Consider the following 12,392-nt stretch of genomic DNA (forward strand, 5'->3'; position numbering starts at 1 on the left):
TGTGTGTTAAAGTGAGAAAGAAAAAGTTTACAAGAAAGAGTTAGTTTAAGTGCTAGAAACACAAAGTGACAGAGTGCAAAATCTAACAGAAATGAAACTGAATTACAAAAATTATTTTTTTTGTTACAAATGTTTAAAAAAGCAGAAAACAAAAATCGTTTTTTTTTGAAACTGGCTGGGTGCTCTGCTTGTTTTATAATACTTTTAGCAGAAAAAAATCACCGAGTTTTTGCAAGAAAACAAATTGGCGCATTATGCCCACGAAGCGCCATAGATATTCATAAAGTTTGATTTCAATTTTATTGTGAATTTCACAATTACTCATTCGATTGCCTCAAGAAGTCCACACTTAGTTTTCTAAGTAAAACCAATAAGATATAAATGTACGATGTGAAACATGGGCAAGATCAGTTGACCAGAGGAAAGTTTTTAAAGTTGTTTGTGTCGGGTTTTTATTTGTGTGTTTTTGTTTATGTGTGCATGGGATCGTGTGTTTTTTTTGCGTGAGTACCTAAATATGTAGTGTATGTGGTATGTGTGTAAAAGAGGACCAGAAAGTTAGTTTGAAATAGTGAGGTCCAATCATTTTTGGACAAAATAGAGTTAAAATGCTAAAGCTCTCAGAAATTATAAAGAATAGGAAAAATTACGCTGGATTTTTTGGAAAATGCAGTTCTAAGTTATGATTAAAACTTTATTTTGGTTCCATTTCAAGGTTTAAAGCCATATGTACATCAACTGAATCAATTGACACAACCAGTCGACACCTAGTTATTTTAAAAAACAAGGAAGAATAGCTAATTGAACGTGAAAAAACTTGCGTAATGATGCTTCGTCGCCAAGAATATATTTTTGTTGTTGTGGTTTGTATTTTTTGCAAATTTGCGTATGCAACGTGTGTGTGTTTGTATGGTTTGTCTGTGGCTGTGTCTTTCACATTTTACTTCAATTAAACTAAATTTCTAGAAATTGCTTAAGAGTGTGCCTTTTTTCTGGCAAAAAAGACAGTATTATTTTAGACTGAAACAGTACAAGTTATTTTCTCTAAAGCAAAAAATTTTGCTTCCAGTTTCTCCCAACTGATTTTCTGACTGAAACTAATGGTTTTTTGGAATTTTGAGAATTATGTTGGAAAATTTTGTGAAACGCACACACACGCAGGAGCCATCTTTTGTTAGTTATAGTTAGATACATCAATACGAAAACAAAATTGTTCAAATTAATTATTTGAAATCAACCATAGATGCATAGGAGCACATTAGTAAAAAGTTGTCTGCTTTCAGTAACTAAAAGTAACTAAAATTATGCATATATATTCAATGTCAGTGGATTTCAATCCTGAGTTTTAAAGAACTGCACATAATTCTTTCAACATTTTGAGGTTAGTTTGGTTTTTGTCCTTCTGTTAAATTTGAATAAATCGCAAATTTTGAAAAGTGAGCGAAAGAAATTGTGAACATTTAAATTCTTCTATTTATAATTGATCAACAACTTTTTTCATAACACAAGAATTTTTTTGAGTAATCTCCAGTTTGATTTCTGAACTTTATCTTGCATGATCATATTTTTATATAACGAAACCATTTTGTCAGCAATTAAGATACGCTTGGCGAGACTGACACTTTGTCAAACACTCCATCTCTTCTTTCACATTAAAATCTGGCCCTACAAAAGCAATGGTTATAAAAGAATGTTTTTCATTATGTATTATCGTAAACCTCATAATTTTTCAAAATTTTGCAAGGGTTTTCTTATCGTTTAAAACCTCGTCAGATCTTATGCTATTTTAATAAATTTGCTACGCTCAAATGAGACAAAGATATTTGGATCAAACTGAACCGAATAGTTCTCTAATAGATATATTTGCATGAAATGAGGCCGGAAGCGTTACACTAATAACTGATTATTTTTACTGCACCTATCTGTGCTGTAAACTTGTTCAAAAAATTTCGATCCCTATGAAAACCATTTCCAAAGCAATTACTCATTTAAGCTCCTAGTTACAATGCCTTCAAACTGGTCCGATGGCGGTCTATGTTATTTGACTTTATCAGTAAACAATTAATGTCTGGCGATAAAGTGATTATCTTAACGGCTAATAAAATATTTACAAGGTCTCGCACAAAAAAATCATATGGGGAAAATTTTTCAGTTTTATGAATGGTTGGCAGGATCTTATAAGATGGAATGTTGTTCTGAAGATGTGCTCAAACGTTGCAGATAAAAATAGTAGGAGATCCTAGCCAACAGATTGTTTGTCAATTTTATGAATTATTTATGGCCAAAAAATCAGAGACAGAACGTCCAACATATTTTGACTTTAAATATTTAGCTTAAATAATTTGAATCAAACTGGAAAAATTTAAACAACCCTTGTTCTTCAGAGTTTTTTTCTTCAATTGGTCTTCCAGAAAACCTTCTCTGGACGTTTTGACATTTTCATTTTAACTCAGGTTTTAGATTTCTGGTTATTGCGTTAGTTATACACACCATAGTAAGTTCGTTCTCCAATTTCATTAAACACATTGCGCATACTTTGAGCAAATCTTTTTTTTTGTTTTACATGGTTGCACTATCTCTCAGCATTATGGAGGATCAAAATTGCTACAATGTGAACGATTGGCGAAATTCCCCAAAAATTTTCCACAAAATTCACAACCTTAAAATACAATATAGTTTTCTTTCCAGGAAAAATCGAGTGAAGTTAGCGCCTTGTGACCCATGATTCATTTCTTTGTCAAGGAAAATTTTGTCTATTGTAAACACTTATTTATAAATTTCTTTCAAAACAATTCTGGGAGCAAAAGCCTAAAAGTTTGCAAACAAAAAAAAACAGAAAACGGTAAAACATTAAAGAAAGATTCGTGACAATACATTTATCAGTGAAGAGTTTAAAATGGAAAATGTATTTTTTTCATTGCTTCGTTCTATATTGGACGCGATAAACCTGCTAGCTGATTAATAGAGAAAAGAGAAATTGATTTAAATAGCAATTTAGTTTAGCTAAAGTTTTGACTCCATTTTTGACGTTATTTTTGACTTAGTTTCAATACTAGAATATTCAATACCTTTGTTGCGGCTACTTGAGCAATCGGCTAACTTTAACACAAGTGAGGTTGGCATTTAGAAAAAAAATGTTGAAATTTTAATTTTCACTGATGCGTTTCTTTGTTCAGTTTTGCAAATGAATACAAGACAAAGTTAGAAGAAAAGAGTTGAGTACTTTTGCAAATAATAATTAGACTGATATCTTTCAGCTATTCATAGCTGAAATTAGATATCGTTTTGTGCCCGAATTTCAATTAAGATTTCCCATGGGTTGATTTTAAGGAACATAAATTAATTCAGAGCTCTCTTCTTCTTTTCACGTCCAAAAATTAATTCAGACTCTCAACATTTTGTTCACTTTTTGATCACATTAAAATTGATCAACCATCCGTTTGGATTATTTTCGAAATACCATCGGGAGCATTACAAATATTTCTCAAATTTAATTTTTCCCTAAACGCTTTCAATTAATTTTCAATGTCATTCAAAATACATGCACTCCAACACCCCCCCGCACCTCCTACTCCTCCTCCCTCCAACCCTTTTCTCCATTCTCAACTTTTTCCACTCTTTTAACTAGGCAAAAAAGAGCCTAAAGTATAAAGATTAATTCAGTGAGAAAAGTCCCATACTGTAACAATCAAATATTGAATAAAAGTATATGAAAAACAAAAGTTTTTAAAATAGTTATTTGTTTATAAGTCCGTCAGTTTAGTTGAAAAATGACGTTTCAATTTAAATTTGTACGAAATTATTATTCAGATAAGTTGCGTATTTTGACTCTCTAATTTTATTTATGAATGCGAATTTTATTCAAATTCAAAAAGAACAGGCATATCGAAAAAGTTCTCTAAGGAAAAATATATTATATTTAATGACAATTTCCTTGATTTCTGCTTTAGCATCTCCGCATATTAAGTAGAATGTACTTATACGGGTAGAGTATGTGTTAACCTGGGGAGGGGGGGGGGGGGGTATAGGAGGGGGGGGGGGGGACTCTTTTGTTCTTTGTGCAACGAGATTGACTAGTTAGAAAGAGAAAGCGGTTTATAACTGGGTAGTAAGTTATAATAAGTATAGAGTTACAATTTAATTTTGGTGCCTTTCTGTTAATCACTCTTTAAACGGAATTAAGTAAAATTAAAGAGCGGATTATCGGGGGAGCGGTCTCTGAATTAAAATCAAAATTTTGATTAAAAACTAGTGTCAAGTTAAATCTCACTACTTTAATACACTCTGTAGATAGTGGATAGTGTACAGCTCAAAGGCTGCATTTGATTTGAGGTCGGAAAAAGTTGAATAATATCAAATTCGTTGTGCTTAAAACACAGTCGTTTCATTTTCTTCCTCATCTGATGTTCTAAAAAACAAGTATCAATAGGAAGAATTACAACGTCGTTAAAAAAATTAAAAGGAACTTCAACAGATGTCAGTTTTATGTATTGTACAATAATAACAAAATCCTTGCTCGCATTGGTTATTTTATAGAAAAAATATATTGGGTTAAACCTGTTCAAATACCCATAATCACTGTTGATCAGCAAAATTTCTGAATAGAAATGCGATTAAGTGATTACTAAAAATGACAAAAATATTGGAAGGAATAATAATGATAATTGAGGTTTCTGTGTAATCAACTGCCCTTTTTCCGATTATTCCCCACTTTTCAGACTGTTCTTTTCATTGGCAACATTGTTCTTTTTGCGTCTGAAACGTTTACGTGGTACTATTTTTGCAACCAATATCGATTAGTTGAGTTTTCCGATTTTGATCTTTAATCGCCTAACGAAATTTGGAAAAAACAACCCAAAGCTTCAATAACTTGATAAACCGATCCTTTGAAGTAATACTAATAAATTGAAACTAATAAAAAAAATTGATTATTCTCAAAAAAACTACAATTCGCATGAAGTGGAGTTTAAAAAAATGAAAAATATTATGCCATTAAAATGGTTTACTAATGACTGAAAAAAATTCTAGTTAGTTGATGAAATTTTGTAGACAGCAGGACAGAAAATAGAAATTCTTCCTGTGTTTTTAGAAATTATTTTGAGCAACCTTGTAATAGAAACAGAAAACAGATCAAATTGCTATTATTCTGGTAGTTTGAACGAAAATAAAATGAATTGAAGGTAAACTGTATTATGAAGTGCGATAATGGTCTTCAGCGGCAATTATCCGATTTTATGATTTATTTAGATAAATTAGCAACAATTAGCTCGCATGCTTTTGTTTCATGAATTTTATGCGTTGGCCATTTGGTTGTTTTTAAGCCAAACTAAATTAAACAGTTAACAGCTCGTCATTTTTGAATCTGATGCCGCTTAAGTTCTGATCGTTTCTTCGAAAAAAATACTAATTGGGAAAAACCATTGACACAATTTCTGAATATTTTTCAGCAAAAAATTTTGATTCTTAAACACAACGACAATCTGTCAGTCAATCTGGTCGTTAGGCAACAGACGAAGACTAATTCTCATGGTGAAAATAAAAATGAAAGAATTTGTCAAAATTACGTCTTCAAACAATTGTAGTAGAAACTTACAGAAAAATTTGGTTCTGAACGTAAATAGAATTGCTAAAGAACACTGAAACATGGTGTTCAACAAACAGAAGATCGACACGTTGCATCATATGGTTCCTTTTGCTTTTGATTTCCTCTTATCTTTGAAAAAGAGAAGTTTTTGCCATGAAGATGATCAAGATTTGATTTCATCTGCAGAATGCAGGTGTCTTTAACAAACAAAATTTATTCCTAATTTTCTATAAATTTATTGGGACGGCTAAGAACTTTTCATTGCTTCAACGATTTTGTTATCCTAAGAATAGTGCTTTATAAAATGGCTCCTATATATACTTTAGAACAATGGAAAAAAATTTTTAATGCCAAAATGAAAACATTTATACCGATTATGCCCAACAATACCCAACTTTTTTATTGATTCAGTTTCTAATGAGCAATTCATTGAGATTGATGCTCATGCTGAAATAAAAAACCAATCAAAAGTTTCAACGAGTGTTATTCGGACTGCTTTAGGAACGAAACAATCTAATTTTGAATCTGACGCTTTTCAAACAAAATAAATAACGGCGTAAAACTATAATTCTTGAAAAATGTGTTTCGCAACCACTCAGAGTTCTTTTGAGCTTTCAAGTGACAATTCTTTAAGTATAGTAAAGGATTTGAAAACTTAGCAAAGCAAAGCCTAAATCACACGAATGTTTCAGTAACCGTGCTTATGAGAAATTACAACAAAACTGAATCATTTCACCCTGAATCTATCCTGATTCTAGTTAACTAAAAGCAAGAAAAATTCTGCCATATTTCTCTGTTCATCCTTCACTAACTTGATATTTATACGAAGTCGGTATTTAACTGAAAAAAATTTTTTTTGAAAGCCGATAATTGTGAAGATTTTTTTCAATTATTGTGTTACAAAGGGTTGAAAAGCAGTATAACTTCTATGGTTTTCACGTTAATTTTCTGTTTTAGATCCTCAGTCTTGCCCACAGCAATTGAAGTTGAACGCAATCAATTACAATGCGGTTGAATTTCTGTAAAACTGCTTCCCGGTGAGGTTGTTTCCTTAAAACTCTCCATAATGGGTATAAGTCTTTATAAGTTTTAGGGGGTCTCAACGGGTGCAACTACTGTGAAAAAGAACCAGTACTGGATTTGAACCAGAATCTGTTACTTACAAGCCTAGTGTGCTACCCATTTACACCAACTGGTCTGAACTCTCGAACTTGGGTATCTCTTATAAGCCGTTCTCACGTTCTTTCTTGTTCCCCAAGGCTCCATTCCTCTATTCAAATATACGTTGAACAAATTGAACTTCTCGTTAATCTATGTCGCGTTTTTCGTTTGCACAATTTACATTATGTTGCTCTCTCAACCTTCTAACAATAAATTTCTTTAGAACTCTAGAAATTTAAGTGTTTATCATGGAACAAAAAGTTAGTTGAATTAACCACGTGCCTCATAAGTAATGGTTTTGTGACTTTAATTGAAGTCACTGAGAACTTCTGGAGTTTATCGGGAACTACGAACCCGGGTCAACGATCATTCAACTTTCTTTCATTTCGTACTAAGTTATATATGATTCTTAGTAATCATACTAGGTCATATGTGATTTGTATGAATTCTTGGTAGTCATACAAGGACCATAAATGATTTCCTAGAAATCATACAGGTATCATACAAAAAATTTCAAAGACTAAAAACTGTATAACTTTGATTTTCAATTGAAGTTGAAAAAAATTATTGGAAATCAAAGAAGGTGTTATATGACACATAAAACATTGGCTGGTGCCACAAACTCTCGTATAAAGTAGTCAGAGGACTTATTAAATTATTACATCGCAATCGAAATCCACATTTGATTCTTTGTTTGCGCTGAAAGAATAACTTTGCGGTTTAAACATATTCAGAAAACTAATTTGAGGTTATACGCAAATTTTTTTCTTGATTATTTCTTATCAATGAGCATTCATAAGTATAAACTGGCTTCAGAGTTTAACAAAAATTTTGTTATCTATTTGGACTTACTCTTGTATTTAGTGCCCAAATTTGCAAATAATATTGTACGTTAGGTTCTTTTGGAGGATTGTCTTTTCTGGTTGAGTATGAACTTCTGGCATTTTAGCTTCTGGCACTGCAGACTTTCGGCTTCTTAAATTGTGCACGTTAGTGTTTTAAACTTTTTTTCCTAAATCTACTAAAATTATTAAACCACTTGATTATTTTCACATCCGTTTAGCTCTTTTCTTCATAACATTGCAAAATAACAATCAACGCTATCGTTTCATGTTGAAAAAAAACAACAGAACAGCATGGAAAAAAATTAGACAAAAATAACAGCCATGACGCTCATTTCCGCTGGAAAAAACCATAAACCCAAAATAAACGTTCCTTAATTTTTGGATTGGACAGCTGTAGACATTGAGATACAGATGCGGACAAATCGCTGCTACATCATCGCCAGCTTGCAAGAACAAACTTATAAAATAATGAAATTACACACTAGAATCGGGGTTTTTATTACCAGGTATTTTACTGTCAGTTTGTCCAAATATGCATCTCGTTTTTGATAATTTCGACTGAAACAGTTTTGAGGAAATTTAGGGACCTCGTGCAAAGCGCTTTCGAATTCTGTAATTTCAAGACCAACGTGTATTTTTCATGAAAATTGAATTCAAATTTCAATTTGCTAAGAAAAAAGGCATGGATTTGAGTAAGGTTTGCATGCCGTATCATGATCGAATGCAATTTCCATAGATAAATAACAACGATCAACAATAAATTTGGTTTAAAACAATTAGCAAGATCATAGTTTTAAAATTTTCGCTGTGCAAAAATTTGATGAAAATTTTATTTCTTGCTAACTGATCCTATTCTCATTTTAGTTGAAAGGGTTAACACAAGTTATAATTTATTATGACCAGCATCATTGGAAATACATTGCCTATTTGTGATTGGCTCTCGCTTTACCCTGCCTCCTTAAAAGCCCACACCGCCACTGGGCAAAAATAAACAAATTAAAAGTGTCTCTATCTGCCATAAAAACACTTTACAGTATATAATAGAGATAACTGCTAAGTATTAGAATCTATTTCTCTTCAACTGCAGAGATAATTCTCATTTTCCAATTGAAAGCTTCATTTCGATTTTTGAAATATATTTTGCAGAAAATTTCCACAGATTTCTTCATTTCTTGTAAAAACCAGTCTCTGGCTGATATTTATTAAACAAAACAATTATTTAACAATTAAAAACAAATAATTTACAACTGTCTTGCCTTAAATTGCTACAGTTTTTAGTTTTCACTTTTTGAGTTGAAAAGTAACACCTTTTTATTCAGCTATTTAGTTTTGAATTCTTTTTATTCCGAACATGGACAAAAAGTTAGAAACGTCGCATTCCACTTCTTTAGTAAATCTAGAAGACTCGTCAGGTTTCAGCGTGACGTCACTGAAAGATGAAAAATCTTCACCCAATTCTGAAAGTATAACTGCTGAAAACTCAAATTCAATTGTGAACAATCAAAATTGTTCAAACGTATCTTTGGTCAGTTTATTCGGCGAACAAATCGTTTCTATGGATATTGACGGCACGAAACGACTTTGCTTAGCTCAAATTTCTCACACTTTACTAAAAGATTTCAGTTATAACGAAATTCATAACCGCAGGGTGGCCCTAGGTATAACTTGTATTCAGTGCACCCCAGTTCAACTAGAAGTTCTGCGTCGTTCGGGAGCGATGCCAATTTCATCTCGTCGCTGCGGTATGATAACTTATCGAGAAGCCGAGAGACTTTGTAAGTCGTTTTTGTGCGAGAGTTACCCCCCTCCGATTCCCGAAAACTTTCAATTCCGAGTATACCACGCGTGCTCGTACGGGTGTAACGGAACTTTTCACCCTAACAGATACAACTCGTCTCGCGCGAAATGTATACGTTGTGATCACTGCAGTGTATTTTTTAGCCCGAATAAGTTTATATTTCACAGTCACATGGAAGTAGGTGCAAAATTTAACCCACCCGACGCGGCGAATTTCAACTCGTGGAGACGACACATTTTCTTGTCCTCGGATCACAGTTCGGATGAACAAATTAACCACGCGTGGGAAGATGTGAAAGCAATGTTTAATGGTGGAACCCGCAAAAGGTCGTCAACGACTCAAACTTCCGAGTTTTTGGAGCCGATATTGAAACAGCAAATCTTGTCGAAAAACGTTAATCAGCGTACTGCCAAACCGCCATTTTCACCAATTTCTGCTGACTCACTACCAAAGAAAAACACGCCGAGCTTCGCTGCAAATTTTGGAAACTTAGCATCATTTTCAAACTCTAAGTTGAAACCGTTTCAAGTACCCCCCGCTTCAACAATAGCTTATAGTGGAGTTACTTCAAACGTAAATTCGAACTCCATTTCAAAGTTTTCGACCATTTCAAATCAGTTTGAAAGCATGTTCAAGCAATCAAACTTTACGCCATCTAGCGTCGCAAACCAATCATCGACCACAGTCTCTGACTTCTTGCTACCTCCCGGATGTTACAACCCCATGGCAACCGCGGCAGCGCTTTTGGGTCCTGCAGCTTTGATGGTTCCTTGGCTAACCCAAAATCCCGGATCCGTTTCAGGGTTCCCGATGCTTCCTGGAATTGTCCCTTCATCTGTGAATTCGCCCGATTTGAAGACATTTCTGGGTTCTGCAGGGTACACAGGTTCAAGTTCGAGCCCTGGAAAAGCGGTTGAGAGTTTCAGTAAGCCGGCTAGTTTTGTGATGGGAGATTGCAGTGGTTTCAAATCTGGAGTAGCTGAAAGTATGAAGAAAGTAAGCGAAAGATCAAATTTGAAGGAACTCGGAGGCAAAATTGAGATATGCGTCGACACCTGATCGACTGCAAATATATAATAGCATTTTTGTTTGCAGTGAGTTTGACACTGGTACTAACTTTTAATTGGATATTTGTTGCTGTTTCTCTCAGGGCAAAATTTTTATAGCTCACTTTAAAAAAAACTTATTATTTTTTTTAATCTCTGAAAAATTGAAACGAATTTGCAGCCCAATTAATATAATTTGCAACTTCAAAAATTGTTGCTGAATCATTCACCACTCTCGACTAAGGCAAAAAAGACTTCATACATTTTGATATTTAAATTTGAGATGCCGAAACATTACAGATGTCAAACAAAACAAGTTTCCATCTCTATCAATAATTTCTGTTCTGATTCAGGACGAGACTTCACCCCCACCAACTGCAGGAATGTCAACACAAGCAGCCCTCATCAACTCCTTCGCTCCAAACTCCATGTTTGGTTAGAAAATTATTTTACTTTGAACACAGATGAATTTAATAAAAATTCAGAGTGGAGTTTTTGGGAATCAATAAATTTATAGTTATATTCTGGGAACTAAGATCTCTAAAGATCTCTCGTGTAATATTGCTGATTTTATGTAATGGTTTTCGTGTAAATAAGGACACAGGAAAAAATTGCTGTGGCATAACTTAAAATTTTGGCCAAATCACATGAAAAATTGCCCGAATCTCAATATTTAGTATGAGTCACACTAAAATTTTGAGATTATCGTGACAAAATGCTTTTAGTGTAATTGAGCTTTTTATCATGTTTTTGTGAACCCTATAAATTGTGTAATGGTACACAAAAACAGTTATAGAATATAATTTAATGTTGTAATGAACCAGTAGTAAAAATATCTTTTTGAGCTTTGATCAATTAGTCTTATAACGTGTAATTCAAAGTGTTCAAAATTGTCAACACCTGGTCGCGACATGTCAAGACTTGGCGAGTTTGTAACTTAAAATTTGGCAAGGTATGAGCTAGATTTTCATAACAGACTGAGAAGTTTTAAAGCACATTCAATGACCCCTCATAAAATGTAAACTATGTTTTATGAACTTATCTTTTCTAGCGCATGGAGTTCTCTCCTGTACTGACAACATAATGAAGCCAAAGCATGGCAGCGTTGTATTTGGGAAAATTTTTGTTAAGAGCTTTGAAACGCAGTCCATCAAACAGAAAAAAAGTTAATTTAGGAGAATGTTTAATTTAGAATGTTTGATCTCATGTTGAAGACATGCCAAGTTCAACGTATGATATGATCAGAGCTCTAAAGCAAACGCTATTTCAGAAAACACACTCTAATTCATTGCCGATTAACAATGTTCTATCGGTGTTATAACATGAAAATCTGGACTCATACAAAACTAGGATTATAAATCAAACGGACCCTGATTTATTGATAGTTTTTGCGCTTCTAGGTGTGTCTGGACTCCCACCCCTCCCCTTCACTTCAATCGGGGATCACTACTCAAGCACTGACCCGAAGGCCAGCATCAAAGATGTGAACATAAAACCACAGGATGTGAAATCAGAACCAGGAAACAATGAAATGAAAAAGATTTGACTCAATACAGTTTGCATCTCAAACCAATTAATTAATATTCTGTTTTGAAATAATGAAAGTAAGATTACTAAATATTTAAAACACTACCTTTCTTTGAACCAAAATACTATTTTTAAAAAGATACAGTTTTTTAAATTGATGTACAGGTGGTTTTCAAAATTGTAGTTGTAGAAATTGAAATCGGTTTATTTAATCATATGACAAAGAATCACTCCATGAAGCGGCCCATTTAATTGGATATCGAGAACTTTCATTGAAAATCAGCAGTTTAATCACGTGAAAACCAGCTTCAGTCATCGTGCTTCAGGTCCATGTACTAAGCCTGCTTTTGTATTAATTGTGCTTGTTACAACTTTAAATGCAGTTTCCAAGCAATAATTTTCCATTTGGAGGACAAAAGAATCAAATCGTA

General features: G+C 33.3%; 2 protein-coding genes across 2 annotated transcripts in view; one reads left to right on the forward strand and one right to left on the reverse strand.

Moving 5' to 3' along the window:
• The window catches only part of LOC142337795 (UDP-N-acetylglucosamine--dolichyl-phosphate N-acetylglucosaminephosphotransferase-like), a 246,605-nt gene that overhangs the window by 88,037 nt on the left and 146,176 nt on the right, over positions 1–12,392 (reverse strand). The window lies entirely within an intron of this gene.
• Positions 8,942–11,990, forward strand: LOC142338118 (uncharacterized). Its single transcript, XM_075387752.1, has 3 exons — positions 8,942–10,384; positions 10,788–10,869; positions 11,835–11,990. Exons 1-3 carry the CDS (start codon positions 8,942–8,944, stop codon positions 11,978–11,980), a joined length of 1,671 nt encoding a protein of 556 aa, XP_075243867.1. The 3' UTR covers positions 11,981–11,990.

The sequence above is a fragment of the Convolutriloba macropyga genome, chromosome 4 (assembly GCF_964194025.1).
Source record: "Convolutriloba macropyga chromosome 4, txConMacr16.3, whole genome shotgun sequence".
NCBI lineage: Eukaryota > Metazoa > Xenacoelomorpha > Acoela > Convolutidae > Convolutriloba > Convolutriloba macropyga.

Coding starts and splice junctions, on each gene's coding strand:
- LOC142338118 (XM_075387752.1), top strand. CDS start 8,942: ATGGACAAAAAGTTAGAAACGTCGCATTCCACTTCTTTAGTAAATCTA. Junction 10,385..10,787: donor TAGCTGAAAGTATGAAGAAA/GTAAGCGAAAGA, acceptor GTTCTGATTCAG/GACGAGACTTCACCCCCACC. Junction 10,870..11,834: donor CGCTCCAAACTCCATGTTTG/GTTAGAAAATTA, acceptor TTGCGCTTCTAG/GTGTGTCTGGACTCCCACCC.